Source organism: Cynara cardunculus (genome assembly GCF_001531365.2).
Source record: "Cynara cardunculus var. scolymus isolate 2C chromosome LG 1, CcrdV1, whole genome shotgun sequence".
In the NCBI taxonomy this organism is placed as follows: domain Eukaryota; kingdom Viridiplantae; phylum Streptophyta; class Magnoliopsida; order Asterales; family Asteraceae; genus Cynara; species Cynara cardunculus.
This window is the reverse complement of record NC_037528.1, coordinates 16,397,176-16,414,754: the sequence shown is the minus strand read 5'-3', so window position 1 is coordinate 16,414,754 and position 17,579 is coordinate 16,397,176. Positions and strand designations below refer to the sequence as shown.

Sequence of the window (17,579 nt, the reverse complement as noted above, 5' to 3'; positions counted from 1 at the left end):
CAAAACCACATAAATAATTCAAAGAAAAGAAATTTAAATAAGAACTCATAATTTGTTGTTTTCACAATATAAGCTCCATTGTTCGATTTGTGGGTTTGGTTCACTTTGAGTTAGAATCCGAAGTCGACCCGTGATTATATCTGGATACCCGAACAAACGGTCAAACGTATGCAAACCATCCTTTCTCACCCCCCACCATTCTCCATCATCTACTTCTAATACTTTTGGAGTTGAATGGTGGATTCCGCACGTGCTTTTTATCTACCAACTCATCTATAAAAACACATCCAAATCCTCATACTAATTAATTCATCATTAAACCCAAAAAAACAACAACATGACACAGGATTCTCCGACCACCGTGTGCGTCACCGGAGCCGCTGGATTCATTGGCTCGTGGCTCGTTATGAGACTCCTCGAACGCGGCTACGTTGTCCGTGCTACTGTTCGTGACCCTGGTATATCCACTTTTTTATTTTTATTATTATACTGTTTGACTTTACACATGATTTAATATTAATTTTGTATTCTATTAACATTGAATCTTGAACCAATAAACCAAATGATTGGATAGAGAACATGAAGAAAGTGAAGCATTTAATACAACTACCCAAAGCAGAAACAAACTTGACATTATGGAAGGCAGATTTGACACAGGAAGGAAGTTTTGATGAAGCTGTTGAAGGTTGTCATGGGGTCTTTCATGTGGCCACTCCTATGGACTTTGAATCCAAGGACCCTGAGGTATATATATATATATATATATTATTGTATTTGTATGTATCGGAAATTAATGACCGTATTTTCGGATACTTATATTGCAGAATGAAATCATTAAGCCAACAATAGAAGGGGTATTAAGCATCATAAGATCGTGTGCTAAAGCCAAAACAGTCAAGAGACTGGTGTTCACCTCCTCTGCCGGGACTGTTAACGTACAAGAACATCAACTTCCTGTCTACAACGAGTCGAATTGGAGCGATTTGGACTTCATCTACTCAAAGAAAATGACTGCTTGGGTTCGTTCTATAAATTTTCTTTCTTTCATTATAACAAAATTGGTTTTACAGAACGTCGAATAAGTCTAAATGTCTTAATAGATTGCTTTGTAGGACTTGAGTTTATAACATCGAACAAAAGTGCATCGTATGTAAAGGTGTTACAGTCGACATGACACTTTTGGACGTCCTAACAAGTTTTTAAGAACATTTTTAAAATAAAACGTCCAAATAAGTCTTTTTATAAGATATTATTTGAAAAAATGTCTTATAAAAACAATTATCCTATAAAAGGAAATATTCATATGATATAAAAGTGTCACATAAATAAGTCAATAGAACAATTTATTTCAAAAGCAACCTAAAATAATCATATCAACTTATTGTAACACTCTTGATATAAGATATACAATTATTTAGTCATATAAACTTAAGTTATATAAAGCATTCTATTATGAAAGTATCCTATGAAGCTGATTTTGTTGTCACGTGTTTTTATTTGTTCGTATAATCTATTGGTTAATCATCGACCATTCTGTACGCAAAGCAGATGTATTTTGTGTCGAAAACATTGGCAGAAAAAGCAGCTTGGGAAGCAACAAAAGAAAACAACATCGATTTCATCAGCATCATACCAACGCTAGTCGTTGGTCCATTCATCACTCCTTCATTCCCACCAAGCCTCATTACCGCACTTTCGTTGATCAACGGTATATAGCATGCCCCAAAGCACAAAGCGGCCGTTTGGTTCGCGGAATTCGAAGGAATTTGGAATGACAAATTTTTTTGACCAAATTTCAATTCCTTTGTTTGATTCATTTCTTAAAATGGATAGAATCTTTCAAATTCTATTGAATTCCACAAATTAATGAATTTATCATTCATTGGCATAATGGAAAGAATTGAATTACATCACCATTCACCACGACCATGTTACTATTGTTCGTTATGCCCCATCCCAAACCCCCCACCACCATTACTCCACTATTGTCGCCGCCACCCACCCTTACCCAACCATTAACCACCATGTTACTACTGTTGTCATCACACCCACCCACCCCCGATCACTCACTGCACATCCCTACTATGACCATGCTACTACCGTTAATGTCACGCCCCTAACCTAACCCCCACCACCAAACCATTATTGTCGTCATTACAACTGTTACTCACCCCCACCCCCACCCTACCCTACCCTACCTTACCTTACCTTAACCCACCACTAACCACCATGACACTACTGTCGCTGTCATATCCACCCACTCCCAGCCACTCGACCACCATCCCACCACTGTTGTCGTGACAGCTACCACCTTGCCACCCATCTCCACCGCCCCGCCGTCGTGCCCCTAACCTAACCCCCCCCCCCCACCCCCACACCACTATTGTCGCCTTCACAACCGCCACTCACCTGCACCCCACCCTACCCTAACCCACCACTAAACACCATGCCACTATTGTTGTCATCATACCTATCCACTCCCAGCCACCCGACCACTATCCCACCACTATCATCGTCACAGCTACCACCCCGCCACTTATCCTACCCACCCCGTCGTCCCGTCCCGCCCCCACCCCGGCCCCACCTTACCCTACTCCAACCCAACACTAACCACCATTCTACAACACTGCCTGCCCCCAACAACCCTGACCTATGGAGCAGGGATGGGACAGGAGTGGTGGGGGTAAGGGTTGGGAGGGTGGGGAAAGGTTCGCATAGGAGTGAGGCAGGGTGTTAGCTGTGACAACGGCAGTAGTAACATGGTGGTTGGTAGGGTATGGACGGGGCGATGGTTGCGATAGTCCAAACAAAGACGAATGTTTCAATTCTTTTGAGAGATTTCATTCTAATTCCTTTAAAGTCAAATTCCTTTGATGGATTCCAATTCCCTCAAATTCCATTCTATGGACCAAACACCCCCTAAATATCATGCATTTTCAAATTTCTAACAAACGTTTTTGTACATCAAAACAGGTGCAGAATCACATTATTCAATTATAAAGCAAGGTCAATATGTACATTTGGATGATCTTTGTGAATGTCATATATACTTATATGAGAACCCTAAAGCCAGAGGGAGATACATTTGTTCTTCCCATGATGCCACCATTCATCAATTGGCAAGAGTGATCAAAGAAAAGTGGCCAGAGTACCATGTTCCAGATCAGTAAGAATCTGAACTTGGTGCTTTCTTTTTTTCATCTTTTTGTTGCTTTTTATATGATGATGATTTTATATGATTTTGGTAGGTTTCCAGGGATTGATAAGGAGCCACCGATAGTTTCGTTTTCATCGAAGAAGTTAAAAGAGATGGGTTTCGAGTTTAAGTATGATCTGGAGGAGATGTTTAAGGGAGCCATTGATAGCTGCAGAGATAAAGGATTGCTTCCATATTCCACAATCAAGGACCATAAGACAGATGACCATATTCATGTTTGATCTTCATTCTATCAAAAACATTTATATTTCATTGTACCAATAAATCTCTCTTTAAATCTACTGTAAGAATTCAGAAAAAGGGATTAAAGATCTTTCACATTTTGAGCCTGGCATCAAAAGTTTATTTCTAGAAATAAGCATCTGCATCCTGTAGTGGTTCCTCGATTTGAGCACAAGTCACCCGACATGTAGAGAAACAGAACATTTCGTCAAATCCTGGAAAAACTATCTCGGAAAGGATCTAAGAAGCTGCTTTTTGTGCTTTATGTGGAAAGATATTATCGGGTAGAGTTAGTTCCACGGGTGTTTCGCGAACCACACCGATCATTGAATCATATTCTTCATCTTTGCGTGCAAATTTTTTGCGCAGCATCTTCTCTAACTCGATCTCCATGAAGCCCTTTGCATTTTCAGCTGCGTGAACCGCAGCCAAGTTGGTGTAGTTAAGTGCTGATTGGGAGATGAAGGCTATTTCTTCTTCTGTCAGCTTCCTCAAGAACTTGGCTGGATTGCCTCCCCATACCTATTATACTCGAATAAACTCTTATAAGCATATAAACCCTAAAAAGATTCTGGGGGTATTGTCCCCTTTATCAAAAAAAAAAAGAAGTAATGTGATGTAATTGATTTGGGTCGACCTGATTTGTTCTGTCCTTTTCAAAGAGTATTTTGTTGGTATTTGACGAACAATTAAACATTTTTCTTAAAAAGATAAGCCAAGTCAAACGCCACAAGATTCATGGGATGGAGCCATGGAGGCAGTATAAGTGTTCCAAGTTCATCTAGCAAATTTGAAGTTGAACTACAGGCTTTCTTCTGGAAAATCTAAAGTCAACAACAGCAACAAACCTCTCCAAAGGGAATCCTTGTATTCTGCCTCACAAGTGATCCAGCAGCCACCATTGCGTTTTTCTCAACAAAAACTCCATCGAGTAATGTCGCACCCATCCCAACAAAAGCCTCATCTTCAACAGTACATCCATGTAAGACGGCGCCATGACCTGTGTACGGTTTTGACAAGGAAGGAAAACTATGGCTCTAAAAATGCAAACTAATGGATGCTTAAGGTCGATATAGTAATTTTGCAGATTAAGGGTACTGACCAACAGTAACATTGTTGCCTATTGTTGTCGGAAATACATTCCCACTAACATTGGATTTGGCTACGTGCACAAGAGCATTGTCTTGTATGTTTGTTCCCGATCCAACACTGATACTGTTCACATCACCTGCATACAAGACTTTCAGTTTTAATAGGAGAATTAGTTTAGGGGAAAAGGGCTGACATGATGAAAGTTTACGTGGAACCCCGCTAGACTACTCTCCAAAAGAGCCATTGAGAAGATAAGGGAGGTTCCAACATACACACACACACACATATATATATATATGACGAAAAATGGTCCACGTCTAGCTGCTATCGAACTATATATATATAAGGAGAAATGGTCCACATCTAGCTGATACCGAACTCCAACACACTCCCAATGGAAGGGAGACAGGCATAAATTGTCCTTGTGTCGAGATGGCAGACTTTGGCTCTGATACCATGTGAAAAGATGTGGAACCCCGTTAGATTACTCTCCAAAAGAGCCCTTTGAGGAAGAATGAGGTTCCAGCATATGTCGAGGAGAAATTGTCATAATTCTACCCAATGTGGGACTCCAACACAAACAGTACTTACAACCATACGTTGGTATGAAGACACATACAGGAACTACATCACTTTGTTCATGATCAATCAACATAAAAAAGGATAATTTTTCATCAAATTATTGAAAGGGTATGTTCATCAAAATATTGAAAGGATACTTTCATAAGACACCACAATATTTGGATTTCAACAGGCTTCACTAATTAATCACCCGGCAAGAATAAAGAAATGAACTTGAACTAACGGATTCACATGTGAATAAAGAAAGGAGGAGATTTTCAACTTGATTAAAGATTTGAAAACTACCTCTCAAATTGATATGCTTCAAATATCGACTATCTTCTATATTCTTTAGTTCATCAACTTACATAATTCGTTTTCTCGAAAGAGTTGTTATGATGATAATAATATATAAACAGTTTGGTCCATAAGTCTGACTTCAATTCAGAACTTCTGAAAACTTCAAAATTCTTTAATAGTCCAACATTGCTAAAGGCTCTTTGAGTTATTGGATGGTTTTAAACTTAATATTACCAGATTCTTCTAGTGTAACTTGTGCATGAGGGGTGGCCTTCATAGCATAATGATTCAGCCATTTTTTACTTCTCGGAGTATTATGGTGTTACTTAGCTCCAATAGTCTTACAAGCACAAGAATTGCTAAAACGATGGGTTTTCATTACTTTTAAGTGATTCTGTCATCGCTGTCAACGATATTAGGAATCCACCACCGACTCTTAAATCCAAGTCTAGAAAATAAAAAATATTCTCATCAACAACCTGAAAACTAGTAACTGCTGAAGACAACACAACAAAGCTATTTACTGTTGCTATTTCTATCCTGTGTTCTTTTACCTTTTGCACTATCTCTTTTGTTGCTTTTGCGTGCTTAATTATGCTACTCAAAGATTTCCACTGACTCAAGCTCCTCGCAATCTACTTTTTGAAACTTCTAAAATCTAAACTATTCAGATTTTTTTTTAAGATTTCATTTTCTATCTTAATTAATACAATAAAACTTTCACAACCACGTGTCTTCATGCTAACAAACTCTCTACCCCTAGCGGTAAAGGTAAGGTCTGCATACATCCTCCCCTGACCGAACTTCTAGGTGAGATATATCCGGTACGTTTGGTTTGTTTTTGCGATCCATGGTTATCTTCTAATATGCCCTTATAACTTCAGGTTTTTAATTGGAAAAATTGCAATAAATAGCAACACACTTTCACTTCATCTCTAATTTGGTTACTACACTTTTAAGATCGCTATTATAGAGGGGTATTATACTATTATTAGATATTTAACCAGTAGTCAAACACGTCGTTAGAAGTATGTGAGTCAAACCTTCAATTCATGAAGAGCTCAACTGGATTATTCTTCATGCAAGCAAGCCCTATCGGAGCAGCATCTTCATACATGCATTATATGAATTAAGTGCCGTATAAGTAGCTTCAACCAGATAAGAGTTGGGCCGAAAAAGTTAGCCGATGTAGAACATATGAGTATTCTCTTAATTCCTTGTTGAGATCATCAAGATTTCTTTAATGGATTTACATCATTCTTTTCTTTTGAGGGATTACGGGGCGATGTTGACTTAAACGATAGCCTTAACTCAAACTAGATATCAATGGTTCTAAAAGTTCAATGACAGTGGTAATCTAAGTTGAGAACTAGCAATTAAAAATCTAAAGGTCCATTCGTCTAGGCCATTGAATTTCTCATTTTTTATATTCATACTTCATATGTTACGTAAGATGATAAAATGCAAAACTAAAAGCATCCACATGGGAGGAAAAGAAAAACAAAAAAGTTCAAATTTCCAATAGCTGATACAAATCATAGTTACAAGTGTTACCTCGAAGAACACATCCATACCAAATAGAGGAACCACGTCCGACTTGAACATCACCAATGATAGATGCACCAGGGGCCACAAATGCGTCTTTGTCAACCACTGGATCTTTATCATATAAATTCAGCAGAGTTTGATGCCTGGACACTATCAGAACAAAGAAATCAGAAAGAGTTTTACTTAGTTTACTAACCCAACAGAAAATTATACTAGAGATATAGAATGTTTCTCAGAAAGACAAAAATTGTCACGAAACGATTTAACACAAGACAAAAACTATAACCTTGGGACACCAAGAAGACAAAGGAATTGAACCTTAGTTCTACGTCAAACTGAGTGAATCATAACAGAGAACCTTCGAGTAAATGGCAGATGGGTCACAGCCTATAAGTAGCAGGAATAATGGAATATTTGTCTCTCTTAACAGCAGTTATTATGTTCCGATACCCATAACCTCTCCCTCTTCCCTTTAGATCCTTGCTAATTTCTAGACCATAGGCAGGTCAAAAGGGTCAATTCCCCCTAGTACTCGTTGCATTTTGGGTCACTTTACTGATCTTGCAAGGAAACCCGTACATAGGCTCTATAGGTTATGATGATCTTACTAGCTTGAAAACTGGACTGGTCATCAAGTCACTTAAGAAAGTGGTAACTGGTAAGTGATAAACTCGAAAACAAGATCCAGATTAGAAGAAACTCACCTACAACAGTATCTAAATGTCTCCAATAGTCATTGGAGCTAACATTAGGTTAACTTAAAAGTCACACTATTTAGGTGTAGCTTTCAAATTACTTCAGAACATAGATGATAGACCATTTGGAAACATGAAACTCAATGATCGTTTTTTTGTTTTTATTTTGCAAACAACAACTACTTTGCATCCAACAAGAAAAGAAAGTCAACAATTCTTTATCCCCAAAGTAGTTGGGTTGCAAGTACGCTAAAACTAAATCAGAGAAAATTACAGTGACTTTTTGAACGATCATTCTTGGCCTTCAATTGCAAACCAATCATCATTCTTTGCCATCATTCTTGGCCTTCCAAAGCAAGCTAATTAATAATCTTGTGAAAACCCCCAAAAGAAAAACACTTTGCAAGAACGAATAATTTTGGACAGCATATGAAAAACATTGTACTCGACACATACTCTCCAATATCGCTAACTGTAGTATTCTATTTTTGGATTTTCGCATAAACTACGGTTAGTTTACACAAAAAAGGTAAAGTCAATAACTTACAGAAGAAATTATAGGGTGGATAATCCAAAAGCAAACAACATATATACTGAACAAAACTTGATTCGATTCACAAGGATTCCAATGAAAATCATCAAGAATGCATGCCCTACACTACTTTCAGTTGAACCAATTCTAATCCTCAACATGAACAAATAGCCAATAAGAAACCTCAAACAGACCCCATTTATTCCCACCGGTTGAAATGCATCAAACTCGGTTTACTTTATTATCAATTGCATCACATCCCAATCTGCTATTGCTCCCACTTGACCACATTCTGTAATTGCCTTTTAATTGTTCTGTTTTGTTAACATCATATGATGCAAACTAAAAAAATCAAAATGTAGAACTACATCACAAAAATTTGGAACTTCGTCGACATCTCAGTCCCCCAAATGTTCATCAACGTCAAATTCCACTGGTATCACATATACCCAGATGAGTTAACTGATAACCAGATTACAGGAAGAAGCAATAATCTAAATGGAACCATAAATACACATCATATCACTCCAATTTCAGCCTTGAATTACTTTTTTTTTTGCGGTACGACAAACATATTCGAATAAATTTGAAGGCAACACCTTCTTAAAACGATTTTCAGCTAAAGATTAAAACGACACAGAAGCTGAAGAGAAGTTACGTTGTTCTTTGAAGAGGTGACTGCCTTGGAGGCTGCAGCCGAGACGATCAACGGCTTGGCCGGTTCCACGGATCCAGGATCCGACGACGTAAATTGCTCTTCCTAATGTACCCATTAACTGACGAAAGAAGAAAGCTGTAGTATGAAATGGGTCTTTGTTTTGCTAGCCCCAATCGAGGGGTTTTTTCTAAGCTATGGAGAGAGTGTGCCGAGAAGCAAAGTTGGGGAATGGACAAGGGAGATGAAACCGAGTTTGACTGAGTTACGACTTACGACTGGGTGAACTCGGGAAATTGGCTGTGATTTTGGTTCGATGCAGTGATTTTAATGGATTTGAATTTTATTTTATTCTGGTTTAATTTTGAGGGATTTAATATTTTGTGGAATGATTTGGAATTAATTTGGAATTTTTGTGTGTTTGATTTGGAATAAAATTAAATTCTAACTTTTTAAATAATTAATAAAAAATTTATAAAAATAAAAAAATTATTTTTTTATTAATTGATTATTACAAAACAAATGTTTTTGACATATTTAAAACATTATTATATACAAATCTTACGAAATATTATGAAATACCAATCATCTCCTTAGGATTTCAAAATCCTATATTTTATGTGAGTTCAAACACAAGATTTAAATGAAATCAGGTGATTTCAAATCCTGAAAATCCTTATCTTGCAAACCAAATGAGACATGCTTCAAGATGTGTCATTTGTAAGTTGTGATTGTGACCGTTCATCATATTTCCTTTTAGTTTGGTAGGCTTCAGTTATTTTTATATAGAAAAATGAAATGATCTAAAAGAAAATGAAAGATGAGCTAAAAGGAGTTTCATATTATTTTCGTAAATACCCTTCTTGACCTATAAAAATGTGTGTGCGAACAAGCTTTGGACGGACAAAATTCAAAAGTTTGCAAAGGGTTTACAAAAAAGATTGGCCATTATTTTAATAGAAGTAAAACTAAATAAAATACGTAATATACACAAATTGTTGCATAGAAAACCGACAAGATACTACACAATTCCTCAATCCAACGTAAAGCGTTGGTAGTCGGTCCGGCAACTTTAAACCCCTCCTAAAGTCTTACACCAACCTCTCCAACTCCCTCCCTTTCGTCTAAAGCTATCTACAAGTCCATGCACCTTAGCCTATTATTCTGCTCATGTGTCTCCATGATTTCTTATCAGATATCATGTTCTCAAAAATGTCTAAAGTTGTTATGTTCATCTCTAACTGCTCATTTCACATCCTCTACACCATGCACCTCTTCTTCACCCACTCTACTATCACACTTTATACCCTCTTCATGGGAGCCGCCATTTTTCTCTTGCAAACGAATCCAAACCGCCGATAATCTTTCTTCTCTCAATTTATTAGTGATAGGGGTGACTCCCGACTTCTCCTAGTCATCCAAGCATCCTCATTTCTGCAACTTCTAGCTTCTATCTCATGTGCCTTTTTGGTTTCTCGACATCTTGACTTAACAACATAATTGGTCTAATAAATTCTCTACAGAATTTGTCAATTAGTTTTAGAAAGACTTTCTTGTCATGGTGTGACAATACCAACTTCATCTACCATGTCTTTATACAAGGTCTTATGTCATGATCAACCTCTCTTTCCTTATGAATCATGAAGTTGAAAGTCTTGAAAGCAAAATCCACTCGAAGGAAACTAAAAGAGACTCGATTAAGATTAATCGATTGAGACCTGAGAGGTGAGGATCCTATTTGATAGAGGCTTGCGATATCTGGAACAATAAGGGGTAAACAAGGGGTTGGTTTACATCTTATAGATAAGAGATTGATAAGTGACAAGTGGGTCTGAAAAAAAAGGGAAAAAACAAGCACTCTTAATTCACTAACCTCTTATCGAATAAGTATAACTGTATAAAAGGTTGTTGAGAGATTTTCATTTAGAAAACAAACAAGGACGAAATCTCAACAAAACGAAGTCAATCGAGGTACTCATTGCCCTCGATATCAACTTGTATCCCCTCATCAGAATGCAAACTAATAAAGTGACATTATTATGAATAACATAATATGCTAATTTTAGTGATTCGAATATTTTTATTTTATGGATTTTATTGCTTTGGTTGTTTACGATAATAAATTAATTAAATTTTATTTAGCTACTTCTTACAATATTGTAACTTTCTTTTTTTAAGTTAATAACACAAGCAATGTTTAATTTTTTTCTAAAATATTCAATAATAAGATGACGTTTGTTTTTTAAGATGTGCTAGAATCTGAAGTTTTATTTCACTTTTGATTTATAAGAGGTGGTGTTTGACGCTTGAAATCTGAATTTATTTAAATTGTCTATTTTACCTGTTAAAAAATTATATTGTTGAATTTATAAATAAGATTTATACATGTTTATTCATCATTATTACGAAATTTTACATCTAAATTATATAATTAACATTCATTTAAATGAAAATATGTCATTAATGTATTTAACATATTTAAATCCTATTAAGATACATTAATTGAGATACGTAAGGATTGATTAAGAGAAATCACCGATTAACGTTAATCAATTGAGAAATGTCGTTGTTGAGGGTTTGAAGAATAATAAAAGGCAAATATATGGTTGGTTTACCTCTTACCAGATAAAAGAACAATAAAACATAAGTTCCTCTGGAAAAAAAAAACAGTCTGAATAACCTTATCTCTTAAAAAATCAGACATAAGAAACTAATAAAAGTTTCTTTATAAAAAAACAAACCAACACCTAAACTTTTTCATTTTATATTTTCAGAAAACAAAATTAGCATTTGCCCAAAAATCGTTGTCCATTCACCGAACCATAATAATTATTTTTGGGACAAGCATATCCAACAATATTATTATATATATTTTCTTTGCTAACAAGAGAATAAAAATTATCCCTCAATAATCCTTGGGTGATATTAAGCTCTAACCAAGGAAAAAGAAAAGTTATTCAGATTTGCCAAACACAATCACATGGTTTTCCCCCATTCTGAGAGACCCGATTAGTTTCTGGTTTGGTGATTTATTTTTTAAAAACCATTCTTCATACCATTACAAGTCTCTTGGCACCCCCTCTCAAGTCCTACTACAATCACAACTAGTTTCCACACCAACAAACCATACCCCATAACCGAATCATTGCCTCAAGCTTTCAACGATGTAGGACGCGTACAGGTCCCTGCCATCACGTATAAAACCAACATAAGATCGTGTTAAAATGATCATTAAAATAAACGCAAGATTTTGATTACCCACATGGAATATTTGATAGCTTCCACTGCATCAGCACCAGGGAGGAAGTCATTCACTTTCACTGACTTGTTCTCATTCTTCTTGTCTGCATGCTTTCAGTTAAGAGGCTATAACCATATGAAAATTAAACCAGAGATCTATTTATAGCAAGAAAAAAATGTATGTGTGGATACAATCCTCAAAGAAACGGCGAATCTCAGCAAGACGATGAGGAGGAAGTTCTTTGATGTCTGTGTAGTGCCGAAATTCTGGGTCATCAGCACATACTGCTATGATTTTGTCATCTGATTCCCCCTGTAACACACAACAAATTCCATTTGAACATTTGAGATGAATATTTCATCATCGAAATGTTTTTCCATGTTGCGATCTAAATGTGAAAATGGTGATTGAAATGTGGTCTTCTGTAGTAAAGGGTTAAAAGAAAAAATGAAGAAAAACTTTATATGTTTTCATTTTCTGGGATCCATTTACATGGTGCAAGGAATAAACACGATTGTCGGTCATATCTATTGGAACAGAATAGGAAATAGAAGAAAATGATGTAGATGAAAGAGACCTAAACCACTTTGCCTTATCTCAATATGCTTTACGAACTCTTGTTGAAATACCAATAGTTAAGAACATCAGAGTTGAAACAGGAAGAGTCTTGATTCCATTATAAAAGGGTATTTACCTGGTCAATCATAGGCATTAGTCCAATAGCACGAGCACGAAGGAAAGTGCCAGGCAGTACAGGTTCCTGTACAGGGCAATCAAAAATGGACAAATAACAATATCAAGTGAAGCTGTTTAAGCAAACAACTTATTTTATTTTATTTTATTTGGGGAGCAGGAGCACCTGCATCAATACCAACACGTCCATGGGATCACTGTCTTCACATATGGTTCTTGGGATAAATCCGTAGTTGTGTGGGTAAACAACTGATGAGTACAGAATACGATCGACCTATTGATGGAAATTTCATCAGTCAATAATGTGTCACAGATATAGATTGTATAAAGGAGATAAATAAGATTGACTTGCATTAGTCTGAAGTATTCCACTACTGATCAATTGTCTAAAATACCCTCTAAGAATGAAAAAAATGAGTGATCCTTCTGGACCCAAAACGACCTGTGTCAGTGAAGATGACGACAGGCAAATAGATCTTCATCTTAAAAGGTTGTCAAATAAAGAAACACATTGCAATTTCCAAACGACATCCCCAATTGAGAATTTTTGCAATTTGTATGGGACAGAGGAAGTGTTAGTTTTGAGCTATGATTGTATCTTGCAAGTGGACGATATATCAATGTTGACGCTGTCAAAGATTAGCAATGGTAACTGATACACTTGATTGATGCTCAACCTCCTCAACATTTTGCAGAACAATTTCACACTAAAGGTAAATTACATTCCAAAAGATTATGATTAATTTATTCATTGCCAATCCATTCATGTCAGTAGCCATACTGATATGTATAAATCATGAATAATTATCATGCCGCCAGTAAAACATGCACTTTCTGTTTCTTGAAAATCAGTTAAAAATTCTCTATCCTTAATTCTGTTGACGATTTTTCCATGTTACCATCAGAAGGTAACTTGATAAAAAGTGAGTAACAAGAGCTTTACCTTGATCAGACCACTTGCTTTGTCAAGTTCATACTTAACTTTGCTGCCTTTTCCAATTTCAACCACCTGACACAGACTTGTATCACTTGAGTGGACAATTCTTGATTTTCATGACCCAAAATAACACCAATTGGCAGAGATGTAAAAAGAAAAAACATACACAGTTGAAAACTGCAGGTGCACCGGGCCCTGCATATATCACCATAAAAAGAGCCTTTAGGAACGAGTCGTGATCATTTGGAACTATTTTTCTAAACACAAAATGGACCCTTGTGAACATATGTGGTTAAAGCTTAATGGGCTCCTTTGAGTAGAAATATTAAGATGGTAATGTAATATGCACATCAGATGCATAAAGTCATAATCATTCACCCCAAGCAAGACCGTTGATAATATTAATGATACATTACCAGAAGACAGGTGATATGTAGGAAAGATAGAAGCTTTACCGATCTCCAAGTCATGCCAGGGATGAGCAGCAACAGATCTTCGTGACATTGAGTTGAGAATCCTTTCATTGAGGCTGACACGAGAATTTCCAGAATTTTTCTCACTTCCTTGACCCTCGTGGTTAGCCATGTTTACCTTCAATGTGTAATTGTGTATGATGAAAAATGCAAGCACACAAGAAAATTGATAAACCTTATCATCACGATGATATCAGTTTAGAAGTAAGTTCACTTAATAAGCAACTGTCTCCACAACATTAACAGAAGATCAATAGATTATAGGAGTTTTGAGCATCGCTTGATCACGATGTTGAGTTGGCAAGTGTATAAAAGTATATTGTAAAGAATCCTTTGGGCTTCCATCTCAAAACAATATGAAGATAAGAGGACTGGCCCTTAGACCACATATGTTGATAAAATAATAATTGGATTCGACTGATAGTGAAACTAGCACTTATGTTAAAGATCGCCCCCTATGTGTCACTTAGTATGAAACAGTTGCAGAGTATTAGAGCAAAGATAACTGAACCTTAAGCTGAATGAAATATAAATCAGTTATGGAATGCATTCTAATACCATGTAAGCATAGGAGTCAAGAGTTCAACAATATATTATTCAAGTTTTTGTTTGACCAAATGTTCGACTAGCTAATCTTGTTCATAAGATATAATCAGGATCCTACAAGAATATGATCTTTTCCCCTAAATAATATTTTTCCAAATTTCCATTTGCCAAGATATAGACTTCTAACAAGACAGTCTATGATTTTTACTCCAGTTACAAACTTAACAGTGAAACTGTAAAAATTTGCATACACTATTTCCTTTTGTGATACATCAGAATAACCACTTATGAGGCTATCTAGCTCCCAGTTTTCTATAGATGTATGAGACTCATGGATGCAGGATGTAGATCATATGATCTAAATTACCCCCACCTGCAAGTGTTTTATATGGGATAACGTGAGGACTCCACAATTGACTGTAAAAGTCAAATGGACTAATTTGACTTAAAAACTTTGAATATTAATCTGAAAAAAATAAGAAATAATAATACAGTAAACCATATAAAAGGTATCACAGAATTACAGAAAAAAGAAAAATTGGTCTTAAAGATTATAATAGCTTTCATATTAATTTTGGATCTTGATAGCAAAATCAAGGACAAGTTTCTGGCTGAAAATAGTACAAAAAGCAAGTGCATGACATTAATTGTACCCTAGAAAGAGTTTATTGAAAATTGCCAAACAAACAATACCCCACTTGATTCGTTAACACAAGAACACAAAGGAGTACGTAAATATAGGTTACCATCAAACTCACCAACCAGTTTATTCAGAAAGATAATGGGAAAATATATTGTCACCACCAACGTTGCTATCAAACTCACCACCTTTTATTTTTTATTTTTTTAAAGATAGTGTAATTATGAGAAGAGAATGTGTGTTAAATCACATCCTTTTTTACACATAAAAATGAAGGCAAGTTAGATGGCAACCAATTAAGAGGAATATAAATCAAAAGTTACTCCCGAAATGGAAAAACGAGTTTCTTATTTTTCAATGAAGCAATGATTATTTGGTTCTATAAATTGATTCCTTTTGTTTAATTGCATAAATCAATAAGAATCTTTCTGATTGCAGATTAAAATTGATCATATTACATTTAACTATAACAACGTAAGCAAAAACATTTCTAATCAACAGATTCAAAAAAATTCCATGTCAATTTTGAATCAGGGAAGTTTCAACATTTGAATTTTCATTTTCCAAAATTACAAGTAACCACTTTTCTCGGGATCAGAGGGAGCATTAAAGATGAAAATTGCCAGAATCGCATTGAAAAAGTAAGTGCATGTGCATCTGCCATGAATTAAGTAAATCGGAGAAATCAAAGGAGTAATCTGTGAACACTCATAAAATATATGCTTTGTTTTTCGAAGAAAAATAATCCAAAAAACGCGCACACACACACACACACTTCTTATAACACCAATCGAATAAGCTTGAACGTCAGAAACATAGATCAACTAAACTTGAGATTTGAGAAGATGTAACAGAGAATTAGAATAGAAAACCCTAATAAAACAAGTTCTTCAATGAACACAGCAGCAGTTTCATGCATTCCAACATCTGGAAATTAATCCAAAAAACAATCGACAATCAATAAACTTACATACTAACAAAACAACGACCTAATAGTCAATCTCACATTCATCGACTTGAAACACAAATCGATCACAGCAAAACACACTCAAACCAAAAACCCATTTACTATCCCACATATTACCAGCAAAAGCACACTGAAACCGTTTATCTGTTCTTCTCCTTGATATTTTCACTTTGTTTATCTATAATAGTAACAATCAAAGATCACCATAGAATAGGAAGGAGCAGAGGGAAAAAAACTTACAGATTGACAGCGAGAATCGATTTCTGGAAGAAGAAAAAAGAAATGTGAGGACAGAGAAATGAAATGAGGTTTAGAGTGGAGTCAGTGGACGGAAAAGCATGACCTCTTGACCCTTTTTCAGACAAAAAGAAAACAGTCGGTTTACGGAACCGTTGGATTGAAAAAGAATTCAATCGGACGTCCGATGATTGTACACGTGGATAATGACTTTGTTTAAACAGTTAACACATCTTGCACTTGACAAATGGAATCAAATTACGTTTTTATGCGAATCTTTGCTTATTTGTTACCGAGTAAACTACCTTTTTGGTCCTCGTGGTTTATAAGAAATTGCAGATGTCGTTTGTTATGATTAGTTTATGACATTAGTTGGTTCTTAATTTCTTATGGTTAGAATCTTTTGGATTTGATCCCTCGTCCTAACAGTAGCCGGCGGAGGGCCTGGACCCAAAGACTAGTTAGAGCGAAAGTTGAGGAAATAAGGATTTTTTGTTACTATTTTGTTCCAACAGCTTCCTCAAAACTATCTGTAATATGGATAAAGTAGGTGCGACTTGAGAGAATGATTTCTATCCGAAAAATTATTACCAAATGAGACCATCAATATCATTCTTTGAAAATAAATATTTAGATGAAAAAAAAATGATATTTTAATATTATATTAATGTTGGATACTTCAAAATAGGGAATCTCTTGTAGATGAATACATTTTTTTTTTTAGATTTTGACTTTTAATTTTCCATTTTAAAGAAAATTTGGGGAATATATGTTGGAGATTCTCTTAAGTCCTTTCACTTGCAATTTTTCATTGATTTGGGTTATATTTGGCAAACTAGCTTATAAGCTAGCTCATGACTGATAAGCTACCTAATAAACAAATCATGTTTAACAAAATTAGTTGATAATAATGTAAAATGATCAAAAAAATAACATCTTAAAAATAAATCAATTATAATATTTTAAAATCTCATTGAAACTAATCTCTAATAATATAATATATTTAATTAATAGAATATAATA

The 17,579-nt window shown here is 35.5% G+C and overlaps 3 protein-coding genes across 3 annotated transcripts; 1 reads left to right on the top strand and 2 right to left on the bottom strand.

Moving 5' to 3' along the window:
• The first annotated feature begins 337 nt into the window (after positions 1 to 337).
• LOC112508614 (dihydroflavonol 4-reductase) lies at positions 338 to 3,455 on the top strand. The gene is made up of 6 exons (XM_025113289.1): positions 338 to 458; positions 575 to 744; positions 825 to 1,019; positions 1,549 to 1,708; positions 2,974 to 3,166; positions 3,249 to 3,455. Exons 1-6 carry the CDS (start codon positions 338 to 340, stop codon positions 3,436 to 3,438), a joined length of 1,029 nt encoding a protein of 342 aa, XP_024969057.1. The 3' UTR covers positions 3,439 to 3,455.
• On the bottom strand, positions 3,450 to 9,032 carry LOC112508623 (gamma carbonic anhydrase 2, mitochondrial-like). The gene is made up of 5 exons (XM_025113298.1): positions 8,826 to 9,032; positions 6,947 to 7,090; positions 4,542 to 4,667; positions 4,288 to 4,439; positions 3,450 to 3,961 (listed from the first exon to the last, which is right to left on the bottom strand). Exons 1-5 carry the CDS (start codon positions 8,938 to 8,940, stop codon positions 3,680 to 3,682), a joined length of 819 nt encoding a protein of 272 aa, XP_024969066.1. The 5' UTR covers positions 8,941 to 9,032; the 3' UTR covers positions 3,450 to 3,679.
• A 2,688-nt stretch (positions 9,033 to 11,720) lies between these two features.
• On the bottom strand, positions 11,721 to 16,647 carry LOC112512367 (soluble inorganic pyrophosphatase 1-like). The gene is made up of 9 exons (XM_025118292.1): positions 16,560 to 16,647; positions 14,149 to 14,284; positions 13,860 to 13,888; positions 13,700 to 13,765; positions 12,923 to 13,030; positions 12,758 to 12,823; positions 12,255 to 12,375; positions 12,085 to 12,166; positions 11,721 to 12,007 (listed from the first exon to the last, which is right to left on the bottom strand). Exons 2-9 carry the CDS (start codon positions 14,276 to 14,278, stop codon positions 11,965 to 11,967), a joined length of 645 nt encoding a protein of 214 aa, XP_024974060.1. The 5' UTR covers positions 14,279 to 14,284; positions 16,560 to 16,647; the 3' UTR covers positions 11,721 to 11,964.
• Positions 16,648 to 17,579: the final 932 nt, after the last annotated feature.